Source organism: Sceloporus undulatus, chromosome 6 (assembly GCF_019175285.1).
Source record: "Sceloporus undulatus isolate JIND9_A2432 ecotype Alabama chromosome 6, SceUnd_v1.1, whole genome shotgun sequence".
NCBI classification, from domain to species: domain Eukaryota; kingdom Metazoa; phylum Chordata; class Lepidosauria; order Squamata; family Phrynosomatidae; genus Sceloporus; species Sceloporus undulatus.
In genome coordinates, this window is record NC_056527.1 from 8,097,449 (window position 1) to 8,114,772 (window position 17,324).

A 17,324-nucleotide genomic window follows, 5' to 3' on the forward strand; every position below is an offset into this window, starting at 1 on the left:
GCCCCGGCTCAGTGATAGGGAATCCTGGGAGTTGTAGTTCATTGTGGACTAGAGTTCCCGATGCTCCCGACTAGAGTAAAACTGTTGAGCTACTGGGAATTTGATACCTTATCGCTTACTGTATATACTCATGTAAATAAGTCTAGGAATTTAGGACTCAAAAAACCTGAATCGACTTATCCATACCCTGGATTTATGTATGAGCCTTGACAGACCAGCAAAAAAGGCTGGCATCAGGGCGGAATGGGAGAGTGGCATCCGCATGACACATGCCCCAACTCCGTCCCTGTGCCAATGTGATGCTGCACACGCCACCACATGACAGGCGGCGTCACAGCGCTCCTCTGGCACTGTGTCTAGACGATGCAGTACCAAAGGAGTGCTGAAAAGCTGTGGCAATGGCGCCCTTTTAGTGGTGCAAAAAGGAGCCGTTTGGGCAGCATGATGGCGCTCCTCTGGCACTGTGTCCAGATAGCACCAAAGGAGTGCCGAAAAGCTGACTTTTTGCAGCTCCTTTTTGTGCCACGGAAAGGCCAGACCGGGGCCACAACATGTAGTTGCCATGACCCCGATCTGGCGCTAAAAGCAATGGTCTGTTGAGCCCCTATGAGTCATAGCAAAGTCCATCATTTTGGCCCCAAAACCTGCCCTCGACTTATACATGAAGTCGACTTATATGTGCAGCATGCAAGCTCCATTGACCAAATGGGTTTATTTTGGTTAGCATGAACAATTAAGGCCATAATAATAATAATAATAAAATGGAGGATGCCTGGCATTAAGGAGGGGGCATTGAGGGGGGCATCAAGAAATGGAGGACACAGCCTGAGAAATGGAGGATGTGCCTGGAAAAAATGGTATTAAATGGTATTAAAAGGGGGTTGAAGGGGCATTGAGGAGGGGGCACTAAAGGGGATTGAAGGGGGCACCACGAAATGGAGGACGCGTCCGGAAAATGGTGGACGCCTGGCATTAAGGGGGATTGAGGGGGCATTAATCCTGATGGAGAGGCGGGGTATAAATAAAGGTTATTATAAGTTTATTAAGGAGGGGGCATTAAGGGGGACTGAGGGGGGGATCGAGAAACGGAGGACGCCGTCCGGGAAATGGAGGACTGTCCGGAAAAACGTGGGGGGGACGCCTGGTATTGAAGGGCGTTGAGGGGACATTAAAGAGGGGGGCATGAAGAGATGGAGGACGCGGTCCGGGAAATGGAGGACGCGGTGGGTCTTCCTCCCTGGAGGGGAGGCTGCTGCTGCTGCTGAAGGCGAGGCTGGTCGTGCGTCAAAGCGGCGGCGGAGTTTTCCAGTGACGAAAAAGGGCAGAGAAGGGAGGAAGGGAAGGAAGGAAAGAAGGAGGAGCCCGGCGGGAAGAAGGAGGAGAGCGAGGCAGAGAGAGAGGAGGAGGAGGCGGCCCTTCGCTCTCAGTGGAGCCCAGGCGCAGCAGAGAGAGGACGCTTCCCTCCAGGCTCCCAAAGAGAGAGACACCGAGAGAGAGAGAGAGGAGGATGCGGAGCTGAGCCCAGGCTCCTCGCTGCCTGCCTTCCCCGGAGCCCCGAAGGGTCAGTCTCAGGGGAAGAAGGGCATGGGGGGCATTAAGGGCGACTGAGGGGGCATTCAGGGGGATGGGGAATTATCGGGGGCATTGAGAATGATTGGGGGGCATGAAGGGAAAGGGGGCATTAAAGGGGATGGGGGTTGATGAGGGGGCATTAAGGGGGGTTGGGGATGATTGAAGGGGCATTAAAGGGGATGGTTGAGGGGGTGCCACAGGGGGGGCCTTAAAGGGGGGGGGGGTGGGGGGGCTTCAAGGGGGGGGGGTTATTGGGGGCCCTGAAAGGGGGTGGGACTTGCTGAGGGGGCTTTAAGGGGGAATTGGTTGGGGGCAATTGTCTTGCAGGTTGTAAACCGTGCCTTAGGGGGCGCTGAGTTCAAATGCTGCTGCATTTGGGAATTGAGGGCTGTTCGCGCTGCGTCCGGAAGGGGGCGCCCTGGAGAGCTGGGTCCGGGGGTGGGTTTTACTGGAGAGGCGGGGATGCATGGCCCAGTGGAAGGGGCCTGGGATGCAAAGGCAAGAGGCGCCCCCAGTGGAGCTGGAAAGCCCTCTTTGTGGTCTGAATGGATTTGGAGGGGCTGCAGCAGAGGCGGCGCCCGGCCTCTAGAGGGCGCCCGAGAGCAACAGGGAGCAGTGGCGCCCACCGCCGGCAGGGGGCGCGCGCGGGGCTGCTGCAGATTTCATAAGGGCAGTTTGGTGCCACTTTTCAGGGAGGTAGCTCCATCCTATACAGTATATATACCATCCTGGGATTTATAGTTTGACAACAGTTTTAATGTGTTTTAAACATTTAAACATTTTTAAACTGTAGTATTTGATATTCTAACATGCAATTTGTTTTAATAATAAAAATTATTATTATTATTATTATTAATTTGTTTTAATACTCTAGTACTTCAATTCTGATTTAATGTACTGTTTTTGTATGTTTTTAATTGTACTCTTTTTTTTTTGTACTGTTGTAAGTCGCCCTGAATCCCAATTTTGGGAGAAGGGCAAGATATTGTTATTATTATACTTCATTTATAAAGCGCTTTGAATTTGCACAGCGCTCTACATGTTGAGTATACAAAATTAAGGACCTGCCTAAAGAGAATGCAAAATAATAATATTAAGACATATTATAAAATATGACAAGCACAGAGACATAATAATAACTATTCAATCAAATAAACATATCAATATAAATATAAATAAAAGTAACAATAGCAACAATCTAAGAAGGCAAAATAATAACATTAAGACATGACAGGCACAGAGACATAATAATAACCATTCAATCAAATAAACATAACAATATAAATATTAATAAGCATAACAATAACAATAATCCCAGGGACTCTGGAGGATGCAGCCATGGCACTGTTAAATGGGGTGTCGAACTGCATTATTTCTACAGGAGGAAATGGGAGGGTAAGTTTGGGACACTACTCAGGATTGATGGTGGTTGTTTTAAAAAGATTTGGGGTGCATTGGGAAAAGGGGTGGCAAGCCTTAAATGAGGGAGGTTTGCCCTGATGTGGAGGCTGTGGGATCTGGAGTGGGGTGAGGAAGGTTGCCTTCGCTTCACTTCACTTTCCATCTCCTGCCCAGTGTAGCGGAGGGGCGCTTGCCCTCTTGGTCTTGCGGTGGCCCCTGTGCCCCTCTTGGCGATGATCCTAATCGACCCGGCTGGCCTTTCTTCACCTCCTGGCGAGATCTTAATCCGATCTTTCTTGTCTTTCTCTCTCTCAGTCCCTGCACCTGATCTCCACCAAAGCGCCTCTGGGTTGGGGTCTGTCTGGGACCCCATTTTGGCCTCTTGACCGTTCCCAGCGGAACTGGCCCTTCCACTCCTGGTCAGCCTTTGGGTGTGTGAGTGTGTGTGCTGTGTATATCTCACTGTGGGTAATTGGATTAGGGGCAAAGCAGCTACTTCCAGCCATTTCTTCTTTTACACAACACACACACACACACACACCTTGCTCCCGCTCCTTGCAGTGATGGGCAAAGCAACACTTCCAAAGTCATAGTATTTTGTGGATTTTTTGGACTGTATGGCCTTGTTCTGGAGGGGTTTATTCCTGACGTCTCGCCAACATTTGTGGCTGGCATCCAAAGTTGTTGCTGTTGTTGTTGTTGTTGTTGTTGTTGTGTGCTTTCAAGTCATTTCTGACTTATGGTGACCCTAAGACCCTAAGCAGCAGCCATAGCTTACAGTTGTAAATCGCTTAGAGACTTATTTTTTATGGGTTTTTTGGCTATGAGGCCGTGTTCTAGAAGAGGTTATTCCTGACATTACTCCACAAAAAAGTATGGATTCCTGCCATGAAAGCCTTTGACTTCACGCTTAGAGACTGCTTAGTTCAGTATTAAGCAGTATATGATTGAAGCAGCTAGTGCTGTTTGCTATTGTTGTTTCCCCCTTACACACACACACACACACACACACACACCTATCTCCATCTCCCTACAGTAATGGGCAAAACAGCACTTTCGACAAAAGTTGTTTTGTGCCTTCAAGTCATTTCCAGTTTATGGCAATCCTATCATGGGGTTTTCTAGGGAAGATTTGTCCAGAGGGGGTTTGCCATTGCCTTCCCCTGAGGCTGAGAGAGTGTGACTTGCCCAAGGTCACCTAATGAGTTTCTATGGCTGAGCAGGGATTTGAACCCTGGTCTCCAGAGTCACAATCCAAACCACTATGCCACACACCCAAATTAGGCCCTTGGGAAGTACTGAGGATAAGACTGTCCTTCCTTCCTTCCTTCCTTTAGCTCCTTGCTGGTTTATCTCTGCAAGGTTTATCAGCAAAGGTGAAAATATGTGAGACTAATTGGATTTAAAATGCACACAACAACACACAACTTACCCAACTTCTGCCTCTCTTCTTGGTCTGACCCTTTGGTGGAGCCAAAGAGAAAGACTCCACATTTCCATCCACCCACTTCTGGAAGTAAAACTCTGCCTGGAGTTACGTAGTTGTGTGTCTCTGTGTGTTTACCTTTCCCCATCTTCTCCTAGGGATTTTCTTCCCTCCCTCCGGAGACTGTTTCGCTTACGCCAGGGAAGCACTAGGGCTCAGCTGGCGCTTGATGCCAAAGGTAGGAGTCACAGGACTGTAAACACAGGTTCTTGGTGTTTTCTTCGAAACGACTAGGTTTGCCAGTTAATGGCCTTGCGTCATGTACAACTCATCTGGTACACAACAGGCCCTGAGTAACATCAGTGGAATCCAACACTCCAGTGATGTCACATCAGGGCTTCCCAAATGTCTGAAAAGTCAGCCCTTGCATTCCTTCTTGTTGTCTTGTTTTTTATTTTTCCTGAATTAAAACTAGACAACAACACACAACAACATGGGGCTGAGCCTTCCTGGAGGGCAATGTCTCCCCTCTCTTCTCTTGATGTACGTTAGCATGGCCTAGTGTACAGTTCAACAATTTATTGGGTCAGTTATGTCAGGCTCATGTACTCTGTGTTGTAGTTGTTAAAACTAATTCCTTTTGTCATGGAATTAATTAGCTGTTGACAGAAGGAGAGGGAAGAGGCTGAGGTCTCTATTCAAACCCAGATTGCGTAGGCTGTGAAGTTGTGAAAGGTTTGATTTTTTAGTTTTTGGATGGATTGGGTTGATTTCTTTCCTCCTGATGGCTGCTTGGAAAAGTTAAGATTAAGGCTAGATTTCCAAGAGAGTTAAATCTTTGGTCTTTAATCATTAGCAAACATTTGTTTGTTCAGGCTTCATGGCTGTAGTTCGAACTCTTATTTTCGAGAAAATCCGATTTAAGCTTGGTGTGGTTTATTCCTTAGTAAGCAAAATTGGCCGAATTCAGATATTCAATCACTGGTTAGATAGCCTTACTGTACACCTAAAGTAAGGTAAAAGCTTGGACCTATCCGTTATGAGAGGCAATATAGATTTAAATAACAGGAAGTGAAATATAATATAAAAGCGACATTTGTATATAGGTAAGATTATATTAATATGTGATAAGTGGGTAACGGATTTGTTGATATATTTTATACGATTATGGAAAAGTAATAAAAATATTTTTCAAAACCCAAACTATCAGTCATTGGGAAATACAAAATGAGGCAAACCATAAGGTTTTATTAGAAGAATTCCTAGTATAACTACAAGAGAGAAACAGAACTTAGGTCCAAAACACACTGCAGAAATAAATCCAGTTTGAGACCACTTTAACTGCCCTGGCACCAGAGCTCTGTCCCACAAAACTCCAGTTCCCAGAATTCCCTAGCATTGAGCCAAAGCGGTCTCAAACTGAATTATTTCTGCAGTGTGTTTTGGACCTTCTTTTCCTCTCCCTTCATTCCAATTTGGTAATGGTTCATACAAAAAAGGAGTATTCCCTTTATCCTTGGTAGTGATTGTGTGGCCTTATGCTGCCCTATCCAGTGTAGCCAATGGATGATGGGAGTTGCAATCCAACAACAATCCGAGGGTTACACATTCCCTGTCCTTGATTCAATGATGTACTAAATTGCTTAGTCTGAAAGAAATATATATATATATATAGTATTTGCAACTTCTCTGAGCATCAGAAGGATGTCTGTCTGAGTTCTGTGAAATCTGGAAGCCTGCATGTGTTGAAACAAATGAGACAAGTCACAAGAGGCTACAATTTTTTATTGATTGATTTGGGTTTTTTCCGTGTTTCTCATTCTCTAGGACCAACAAAGCCATAGCAGTTTCTGTTCCAGTTGGTGTTTTGTAAGAACTCACAGTGCAGCCTCTCACACAGACGCTTTCTCTTTCTGTCTGTAGCTAGAGCAACACCTACTGGCACAAAGGCAGACTGATCTGGAACAGCTTTGTTTGCCAAACTCTCTTCTCTCTGTGTGACAGTCTGTGACATTCTTAGATAGGAGAACACTGATTGTCCCTTGCTCATTCTCCCTAAAGGCTTTTTACAACAAGCTGTTATGACAGTTTGTAGGCCAAACATAATTTCGACGCCACAAATTCTCATGCTGTGGAATGAGGGCTGGTGTTCAATCAGAACCTGGAAAAGTTACCTTTTGGACCACCGTTTGCAGAATCAGTCAGGAGCCGAAGTCCAAAAATTTAAACTTTTCCAGGCTCTGAGCCCAACGTATCAGGAGGGCATAGTCCGCAAAACCTTGTGCCAGGATAAACTGGTTCGTTTTTAAGGAGCCACAAGGCTTTCTGTTGTTTTTTTGCAGCCACAGACCAACAAAGTTGTGTTCTTTAGGAACTGTGCAGACAGCAAGGGTGGCAGTGATGTTGCCTTTCAGGTGAAGTTGGACTGCACCTCCCGGCATTCCTAGCCAGGTGAAGAATGCTGGGAGGTGCAGTCAAACAGCACCTTAGAGGAGAATTTAAGTGCTTATGGTAAAGTGTATCTGGGCATAAATCTCACTGAACTGAATAACCTCTTGGTAGGCATACACAGGACTGTGTTGGTAACCAGTTCTCTCTTAAAGAATCCTTTCCCCCCTCTTCGTTCCATAGATTTAAGTTGACAATTTTAATCTGTGAGTAAAATGCTTTCCTTTTAAAAAAATATACTGGAAGGATTTTTCTTTCTAAGTACCTTTATCTGCTCCTCATATGTGTATGTCCCTTCAAGTCGTCTATAGACTTATGGTGACTCCCATGAATTTCGTAGGGTTGTCTTAGGCAAGCAATATTCTGAGGTATTCCTGTAGGCTAAAATATAGGCTGATATTTGCTGGTGATCTCCCATCCAGGCACTGAGCAGAAATGACCCTGCTTAGCTTCCAAGATCAGAAAGGATCTCATGCCTTTTTAGGGTATTTAGATGTATAATAAATAGGTGATAATAACAGTTAACTTGGTGCCACATAGTACTATCTTGAGTTACATGGACACCTCTGACTTATTTTTGTGTGAAGCAGATGCCAGGATTGGGATAAAGGTGTTGTTTGCACACACAAAGATTAGATTGGATGTTAAAAAAAGGGTGGTGGAGCAAACAGAGAACGTACAGGTACTGAAACCTTGTTGAATCTTCTGCTTTTGCACATGTAAATAATTTGCAAAATCCTTTATGGGCTCTCACAACACAGCCCTGTGAGATAGTAAGTTGTAGGAGAACTTAGGCTGAGATGGGAGGACAAGACCTCAGAGCATCTGTGGTAGAAGGGACTTCCAAAGTCTAATGTTGGCTTATCACAGCTTTGGTTGTTTGTCTCTGTTAAAAGAAGGAAGCACTCTAGAGAGGAGGTGGTGCATCATGAGATTTAAATCACGATTGGAAAGTTTTGCCAAAAAGCCCCCATGGTACCTATGTAGTGTAAATCCACACTAATGTTGTGCAATGGTGATTGTGCTATCTTAGCCTTCTGCTGAATAGTTCTACAGGTTAAGCCTCCCTTATCTGAAATGCTTGGGACCAGAAGTCTTTTGGATTTGGGAGTTTTTTGGATTTTGGAATATTTGCATATACTTAATGAGATATCTTGGAGATGCGCCCCGAGTGCAAACATGACATTCATGTGTTTCATCTATACCTTATACACATAGCCTGAAGCTAATTTTGTACACAGTGTTTTTAATAATTTAGTACATGAAACAAAGCTGGTATGCATTGAACATCAGAAAGCAAAAGTGTCACTGTTTCAGCCACTCGTGGACAATTTTGGATTATTTTGGATTTCTCCTTCACACTCCAAGTCAAACAGCTTTACTGTCAGGAAGTTATTCCTAATATTTAGGTGAAATCTCTTTTCTTGTCATTTGATACCATTGCTTTGTGTCCTAGTCTGTGGAGCAGCAGAAAACAAGCTTGCTTCATCCTCAATATGACATCCCTTCAAATATTTAAACATGGCTATCATGTTGTCTCTTAACTGTAAAGTGAAGTGAAGAAGGCTAATAGGGAGAAAATCAACTCCTTTGAGATTTACTCCTGGAGAAGAATTCTACAGATACTGTGGGCTACTAAAAAGACAAATAAATGGATCCTAAAGCAAATCAAGCCTGAGCTCTCTCTAAACTGAGATGGTTATACTTTGGCTGTATCATGAGAAGACATGAGTCACCAGACAATAATGCAGTAGGAAAAGAGGAAGATTCATTCCAGATAGATAGATTCAATCAAGGAAGCCATGGCCCTCAGTCAGCAAGACCTGAGCCGGGCTGTTGATAACAGGATGACTTGGAGATCTCTCATTCATAGGGTTGCCCATACGTTTGAATCTACTAGATGGCATTTAACAACAACAATTTGAAATGAGATTATTAGGAAATTTCCTGTCCAAATGACTTACAGGGTCTGTTAGTTTAAGCAGTCAGTTCATGCCCTGCTTTCTGCAGCCCCATCACTCCGTATTAATTTTCCTCCTCCACCATGCTCACAACCATGCAGAGTCTTTCATTCTAATGGGTTTGGGACAGAACACCTTGGCGGCCCTCTTGTTGAGTCCTCAGTGTGGATTGTAATTCCATTTTCTTGGATGCAGTCAGCAAAACTGGGAAACTTATCCAACCCCTGCTAGCCTGGTCTGCAAATACGCAGGAAACTTTGTTGGGTCACAGGTTATGAAGTCTTGATTTAACTGGAGCTGCTACATAACATTTGCTAACGCTAACCTCATTTCAGGGAGAATTTCCTGGTGGATCATGCCTCCAGCTAATTGTTTCCGGTGTGGGGAGAGTTGCATGCTTTGGATTTTTTTCTTTTTCAAGTGCTAGCGCTTCCTTCGCCTGCTCAGATAATGCTGATTTGTGGGCTCATGTGAGATCAAGGCTGTCCAGGTTAAAATATAGCAACATGTATACTAATCAGAGGACTTACGAATGCTTCCTATATGTTATTTTGTCAGTTCTCACAACAACCCCATGAGGTAGGCTCTTATTATCGTTGAAGGAGTACTGGGAGAGGACAGCTTGTCTTTGAGGGAGCTTCTAGCCAGGGTGAGATTCAAATCAAGAGGAGGGGGCTTCACAGTTTTATAGCACAGTCACTTAACTCTTGTACTAGCTCCCTTGTTCAAGCCCTTGCTTAAAGCATCTAGATCACTAAAAACCTCTGTGCATTATTAAGCCATCTGTTGTTAGCTTTCTTGTCTGTCGGGATATATATCTAAGTCAGGCGCCGTAAAAATATTCATTGTCCTTTATAGTGAATCTGAAGGGATACAGTGATTGATGGCATATATATCTTATGATACAGGTGCTTCTCATGCTCTCCTACATTTCACTGCTCTTTTGGGGGGAGTGGGGGTGGGAAGCAAAGTAATTGTTATGTTAATCCCATCCAGATTTGGTGGCTTAATTCCGGCATGCAGTAGATTTCTTACTCAGAAGGGCTTTCCAGCTAGGACACCAGTCTCTTGCATTATTGAGAATGGGAGACGCATGCCGCTCCATGTAAAGTTAAAAGGTAAAACATACTGTGCGTACTCACCAGAGGACAAACGAGAGTGGCTCTGAATTATTCATTGGGGGTAATCAAACAACGGGTTTTGCCTAGAGACCAAGGGAGGGCAGTTTTGCATTTTTGCATTTATTATGCTGACATCTCCATTTGAATTTTGATTTTTAAGTAGTATGTGTGTGTACATATACACACACACACTCCAAAATAATTTTTTTAAAAAACACCTGCCAGTATATTTATTATTGTAGTTCACCTTTTATGACAACCTGTGAGTTGATTCACAGAGGAGCCTGCAAAAAGCATTCATCTCCGTGTCCACAGGTATGGAAGAAGCCTTTGATTGACTGTTGCAACTCCTAGGAGCTGGTACCCATATAGCTCTGTGCATAAAGGCACTGGTTAGCAGATGTCCACAAATGAATGTTTTACAGAGGAAAATAGAAGGAGTGACATAATGCTAAAGTGGGGTTAGACCAGTCTGTGGTCCTGAGGTCTTTGGATGCAAGGTTTGAGCATACCTATCTATAGGATTTTCCCCATACCTTCTCTGGGCTTCTTCAGTTCACTTTCTCAGAAATGAAATGGTTGACTTTTGTCACAAATGTGGTCCAAAATCCTTTTCTTGGCATTCACGATGTCCCCAGTTTTCCTCCTGTAGAAAGCTGGGGTGTCTGGCTGTGTTGAATAGAAGTGTCTGTGTGTGCAGTCTTTCCTTTAAAACACAGCTTTCAAAAAAACCATGCACCAGGAAGAGATGAATTCTGTGACTTTATGTATCAGTTATGTAACTTGAAAGCAAATGAGCAATATACCGACTTTGCTTAATTTATTCAGCTTTATTTATTTGGAAGGAGGAGAGAAAGGTGCAGGGCCATGAAACCAGATGTCTGAAAAGGCTGCTCCGTAACTTCCTGAGATTTTGTCATGCTTTGTAAAGGCTGGAAACAGTTTTCCCGCTGCTCAAATGAAAAGTTGCATGAGACTAATGGCAGAAATACCGTACTTCTTGCTCCTGTTGGGGGTAGGTATTGCCTCACTGGTCTCTATTAGAGGAAGACTGAGGACTTCCCACTCTCCCATCTGATTCATGCTTTTATTCTGGGATGTGGAGTATATGTGTGCAGGGTGTGTGGATGTGTGTGTTTCCTCCCCCCCCCTTTTTTTTTTTTTTTTTTTTTTGCTGTCCAGTGGCAGGCTCTAGGTTTATTTTTAGCCACAGAGAGGTTATGAAACCTTAGAACCAGCCAGGTTTTTTTTTTAAATGAACCATCTTAAAGGGAGTGGGAATTCCAGTTTACTGTTCCTGAAATAAAACTGCTGAATCGGGTTAACCCTTCCTTAAGTAATCCTGTGTGCAAAGGAGACTTCTTCTGAGCTTATGGGAAACCACTTATGGTGTTTTCCCTAGAGTGCCTTCATAGAAAATCACAGGGTGCCCTGGCGGTGATGGGGGGGGGGGAATTAAAATAAACCAGTCTGCTATGGAATCCCTCCTCCTCTTTCCTGTCCTATTTGAAGTTGCTGGGAGAACTCTTGAAGGAAAGCATCTACATTTTTTCCCTCTGTCTTTCTCTCCTGGGGAAATGTACCGACATAAATTCCAGGCCTGGAAAAAAAAATACTTGAAATTCCTGGGCATGAGGCTCACATTTCTAGGTATCCAGGAAGCCAGGCAGCCTTGGTTTATGCATGTGGTGAGCTTCCCTAGAGAAACAATGGGGCAGGCTCTTTGAAGGACCATATTCTCCCATATGAGCTTCTCTGTGTTTTGAGATATCCACCAGGAAGGCCTTCTCAGTCCTACCAACCTTACAGGTACATCTGGTGGGAACAAGGCCCTCCTCAATGGCTGCCCCCAGATGCTGAAGCTCCCTTCCCAAGAGAGATTAGACTGGTCCCTTCCTTGCTGCTTTTTGCGGGTTAAGTCTCTTAAGTTAAAGTTAAGAGCCAGGCTAAGGTTAAGAGCCACTATGACATGTTGGATTATGACTCTGGAGACCAAGGGTCAATGCCCAGCTCTACCATGAAAACCACTGGGTGGCCTTGGGCAAGTTACACTCAGCCTCAAGGGAAGGCAATGGCAAACCTTCTCCGAACAAATCTTGTCAAGAAAACCCCATGATAGATTCACTTTAGGGTCACCACAAGTCAGAAATGACTTGAAGGCACACAACAACAACAAGTATTTTTTTTAAAAAATTGGCAGGCCTTCTCAAATTCTGCTGTGCTGCATTTCCATGTTTTGCTTATTTGTTGTATTTAGTAGCAATGCTCTTAAACTGGTTTTATGTATATTGTCGTTTAATGATACATACTTTTGTATTTGGTATATTTTTTAACCTGTTGTAACTATTATAAAGCCAGTGTGGTGTAGTGGTTTGAGCGTTGGACTATAACTTTGGAAAACAGGATTTCAACCTTGGCTCAGCCATGTAAACCCACTGGGTGAGCTTGGGCAAGTCACACACCCTCAGCCTCAGAGGATGGCAATGACAAGTCCCCTCAGAATGAACGTGCCAAGAAAACTTAATGATGGGTTCACCTTAGGGTTGCCATAAGTCAGAAATAACAACAACAGAAACAACAAACAACTGTTATAAGCCATCTTGAAACTCAGACTATGAAAAGGACAGGAGGAGGAGGAGGTGGTGGTGGCAGTGGGGTCCTCCCTTGCTCACCTAGGGTAGGTCGGCATGGCCTACCAGCAAATCCCATGTATTGTAAGAGTCAGTAACATTTTGTGTATTTGGATCAATTGCTGAAGATGCTTTCCAGGACATGTTTGAATTTCTGTACAGTTTGGTGGCAAACTGATTCTGGGAAACTTGGGGTGACCTGGGGGGTGGGGAGTAGTGCATTGACCTTCCTCATTCCCTGGAATATAGTTTGCAATGGAAATAGGGGCAGATGTTTTCAGTTTGTCTCCAATTTGATCCACTGGATCATGCCAGAGGCTGGATTTGCCAGTTGGGGAGTAGCCTTTGGTTTTCAGCACCTGTGGGAAATGTGGAAAGTAATCCTAACTTTCGGAAGTGGACTTACACTTATCTATACCGATCTGGAGCAAAGAAACTGTTGGTTACTGTGCTTGATTCAGGGTTTGAACCTGGTATATTCACCAAATGCTCTCTCACTGAGTTGTGATTCTTTCCTTAAAATAATAGTGTTCCTCTAGGTCTCGCTTACTATCTGATGTTCTTTTGTTGCCTGTTTATCGAACCATTTCCTGTATTGCTATGTATTGTATATGTATTATCCTACTTGAGAGTATGTATTTTCCCTGGATGAAGATTAACCTTCCATTTTGAAGCCAAGCCCTCCCTCCAGTCCATCTGCCTTGGTCCAGGCCTTGGAGGTAGAGAGGAACTGCTGGACCTCTTACCCTTTCCCTCCACCACTCCCTTCTCCTTCTGTGTCATGTCTTTTTAGATTGTAAGCCCGAGGGCAAGGAACCGTCTAACTAAAAAGATTGCATGTACAGCGCTGTGTAAATTTACAGCGCTTCATAAATAAAGGTTAATAATAATAATTGTGTGAATTTGCAAGGGTACCTTCCCTTGTGAGCTCTCTCTCTCTCTCTCATCTTCTGTGAAATGGTTTTCTTCGAGTGAATATTGTGAAGTTTCTTCAGGAAGCTGAATGTGGTTGCTGTTAATTTAAGGCCCTTGGGATCTGAAAATAGCTCCCGTGTAGGTGGGTGTTCACAGCCTGAAGACTGGTGAAACATACATGTGTGCGTGTGGTGTGTGCACAAGTGTGAGGATGGTTGCCATCAATGAGGCTTGCTTGTTTTCTCAGGGCAGGGCACTGCTATAAATCATAGCTGCCCAATCTGAGCGCCCACACATTTGGCACTGGCTTTGCAGCAGGCACAAAACCAAGGTTGGAAGATGCCGCTGCAAACTTGGCACATTGTGCCATAGCATTAGGTATGCAGCCTTTGGCTCTGTTTATGAACGCTGGTAGCCAGGTCTGGCATGAGAAGACCCCCACAAGCCACATGTCCTCAGCATCACTTTTCCAAACAGTGACCTTTCATACATTCAAGCAACCAGGGCTGTTTTCTTGGGAGATAGAGACCAGAAAACCATAGTGTCCCTTGAGGGGGTCTCTAGCAGCCCTTAATACCAGAGGCTGAGCAGTGGTTGCTTTATGGTCAGTGGAAAAGTATTCTTGACCTCCTCAGGGGCAGCAGTTTTTGAAAAAAATATTCACTTGTTCCAAAAACCATGCCCTTGATTTTGAAACAGACTCATGATTCTGAGGCACAATAACTTCTCATGAGCTAAAGTGGGGAATGGGTCTTAGCAGAACTTTAAAAGCTGGGTTTGGACTACAGCTCCCAGAATGCTCCAGCCACAATGCCTACAGTAAAAAAAATATTTCTGCAGCCTCTAGAAAGACCTGTTATAATGTCTCCCTTGATGGCATGCTTTGTCTGTTCTGCCAGAGAAAAGTGCACAAAGGTTTATCTGGTTTTTCTAACCAGCAACTGGGGTGGCTTTAATATCTTCTGGACTATCTTTTTTGAAACCTTTTTGTTATTGTTATTTTTCAGTAATGTTCTTCATTTCTGATGATGGTTTAAGTTGTATGTTGTTGTTATGTACTTCCAAGTTGCTTCCAAGTTATGATAGCTGTTAGCCTAAGGTGAACGTATAATAGGGTTTCCTTGGGCTGAGAGTGTGTGACTCTCCCAAGGTTACCCAGTGGGTTTCCATGGCTGAGCGGCGATTCAAACCCTGATCTCTAGAATCCCAAGCCAAAACCACTACACCACAGTGCATGTCTACACTAGTTGCAGAATTTGGAGTCAGGCACAGAATCCTGTGTCCTGATAATCACAACTTTATTGGTACAAAAGTAAGCCCTGACTGTAGGGCGAAACTTGAGAATACTCGATCATTGTGCATCAAAATATCAAAATGGTTTAATCTTTGGAATGTGAACATTGGACTTTTGATAACAAGCTAAAAAATGGAACACTTTTTTTGCAAAAAAAAGAAAAGACTTAGTACACAATCTTTCAGAAGGCAGGGCTTTGGAGTGCGGCAGTCTGTTTGCACATGGATATAGGATTGCTCCATTTCATGGTTGCAGGCATTCCTGTCAGGTTTTATTTATGGCTTTATTTTTTGACAGGGGGGTACTTTCCTCTTTCAGCTGCTTTAAGCAAATTAAAACCCCATCCCAAGTATATATTTTACTTGCTCTTGACACATCTGAGGAGGAGGATTAGGGCTGGAGCATCTCTCCAACCAATCCCCCCCATCCCAATTCTTAAACACTTAAGAGATTGCCTGCCTGCCATACGTTAGGTCTCTCTCCCCCTTCTGTGCCATGACCTCCACCCCTCTTTTGAAAGCCAAAATGTTCAAATAAGAGTGGAATGCACATCTGGGCTGAATATTTTGTTAGGAAAGTATTCCCAAGATACTGAGAGTCTGGGCTGTGCCAAAGGAAGAATTCCTGTGGGTTTGATCTGCTCCATTGTGTGCTTTCCTTTTTCTCTTTCCTTTTTTTTAAAAAAATGCTGTTCTCGGTCAAAGGAGATGAGTACGAAGGGGGAGCCCAGAACAAAATGTCTCTCTTGGCAACTTAACAAGAGTGATATATATTTAAGTTAACTCAGGTTAACTTAAACATAATACAATGTTCAGTTCTTCTTTTGCTGCGCCTTTGCATTTAGATGTGTGCTTTCCGAATTTGGCTTGTTGTTCTTTGGAATTGAAACTGAAGGAAGAAATAACATGCCTGGCCCCCATGGCTTCACATCTAAAATATGAGGAAAGATATGGTGGAGGAGGGTCACACCCTGGATTTCTGGGCTCTCTTTGCTGGAACCACTTCTCTAGGTGTCTCTGGTTTGGTTTTAGTTGGGTGCTTTGGTCTCATCTGATGGCGAGGAGAGGTGGCAAGAGGGGAATTGTTTTGTCTGCAGGAAGAAAACTTAGGAAGGTCAAAGCAAAAGTAACTTGGGGAAGAAACCCTTTCCTGAGACTTGTCCTTTGAAAAGAAAAGTCACCAATAGTCTGATTTATACACTGTAGAAATAATGCAGTTTGACAGCACTTTAACTGCCATGGTCCTATCCTGCAGAATCCTGGGCTTTGTAATTTTGTGAGGTATCCGCACTCTTTGGCAGGGAAGGCTAAAGACCTTGTGAAACTGCAAATCCCAGGATTCCATAGGATGGAGCTACAGCCCTTAAATGTTATCAAATTGCATTATTTCTAGGCTGGTCTAACAACAAAGCTTTTGGAAGTTATTTTTCTGGACTATAGCTCCCTCTCTGGCCGGCACAGCCAACTGGAACATGTAGTCCAGAAAAAAGTAACTTTCTTAAGCTCTGATGGAAACACTGGCTGCAAAACACCAGCTGGATCTAGCTACCTTCTTTGCCCCAGGTAGCATTGTGTAGTTGTTGCCTTTATGTGGTTTTATTCATACATCTGTGCTTATGGCTTACATTTTTTTTTAAAAAAAAATCCAGATTCAAGAAGTTACTGTAATTAAATCTGGTGTCTTCCAAGGTAACAAACGAGCTCTTGGGCTTCACTGGCCAGATTTCCGGATGTTTTCAAACTCGCAGGTGGGAATTCATCTTGCCCCAGGGAGGCATCCTAAACTGGTTATACTGGCTCAGATCTGAAGCAATCAAAGCCTCAGGTCTGTGCGTATGAAACAAATTAATAAAAGTCTGAATCCATATTCAGTGATACCTACAGTGAAAAGAGTACACTTAAGTTAATCTTGACTAACTCAAGTCCCCTTGTTTAGAGTGGGTCTCCTTTGAGTGACGTTCAGCCCAGACCCAGCTCAGTATTGTTGTCATCCAAAGCCTGTGTGGGGTCTATAGTTATAGTTATGTTGCTTAGGATGTATATTTCTTAACTTGAATGTTCAGTGCATTGCAGATCTTTTCTTAGCAGCCCACACAAGAGTCCTGTAAATTAAGCCAGAATTATAAATTGCACATTACTGGAGGTGGGCTGCAGGGATTGAAACAGTGAAATGAATGGTGTTCTTTACAGCAGAAGTGAGGAATTCACTAGCTTTCCCAATATTGCTGCACTCCTAACTCCAGTTGCCCATCACTGTTGGCGGTATGATCTAAGGCTGATGGGAGGTAGAGTCCAACTAAATCAGGAGGACTATAAATTCACCCCATCCCATTCTGTCAGCTACCTGATGAATTGATGGCTAGCATGAATGAAGGTCTTATCATCTGTAGCCTTGAAATAACTGCAAGGGGAAGCTTGGTCCTCCAGACATTTTGGACTACTAGGACATCCCAGATTTCTTACCATTGGCCATGATGTGGGAAGGAAAACTGGTCCCCACACCAGTCACAGTTACCCACTTTGGTCTAAGAGAGGAGTGGAGAACATTTGGCACAAA

General features: G+C 43.9%; 1 protein-coding gene across 2 annotated transcripts in view; it reads left to right on the forward strand.

The window, feature by feature from the left end:
- Positions 1–1,411: 1,411 nt before the first annotated feature.
- The window catches only part of CSRNP1 (cysteine and serine rich nuclear protein 1), a 100,536-nt gene continuing 84,623 nt past the window's right edge, over positions 1,412–17,324 (forward strand). The window contains exon 1 of one of the 2 annotated variants that reach the window (XM_042472724.1): positions 1,412–1,561. Coding sequence is in view for 1 of the 2 variants with exons in the window: in XM_042472723.1 (XP_042328657.1) it covers positions 4,629–4,637 (9 nt within the window). In the remaining variant the exon portion in view is untranslated. Of the gene's footprint in view, positions 1,562–3,803; positions 4,638–17,324 lie in introns of those variants that run through there. The other variant, XM_042472723.1, reaches the window with a different exon arrangement.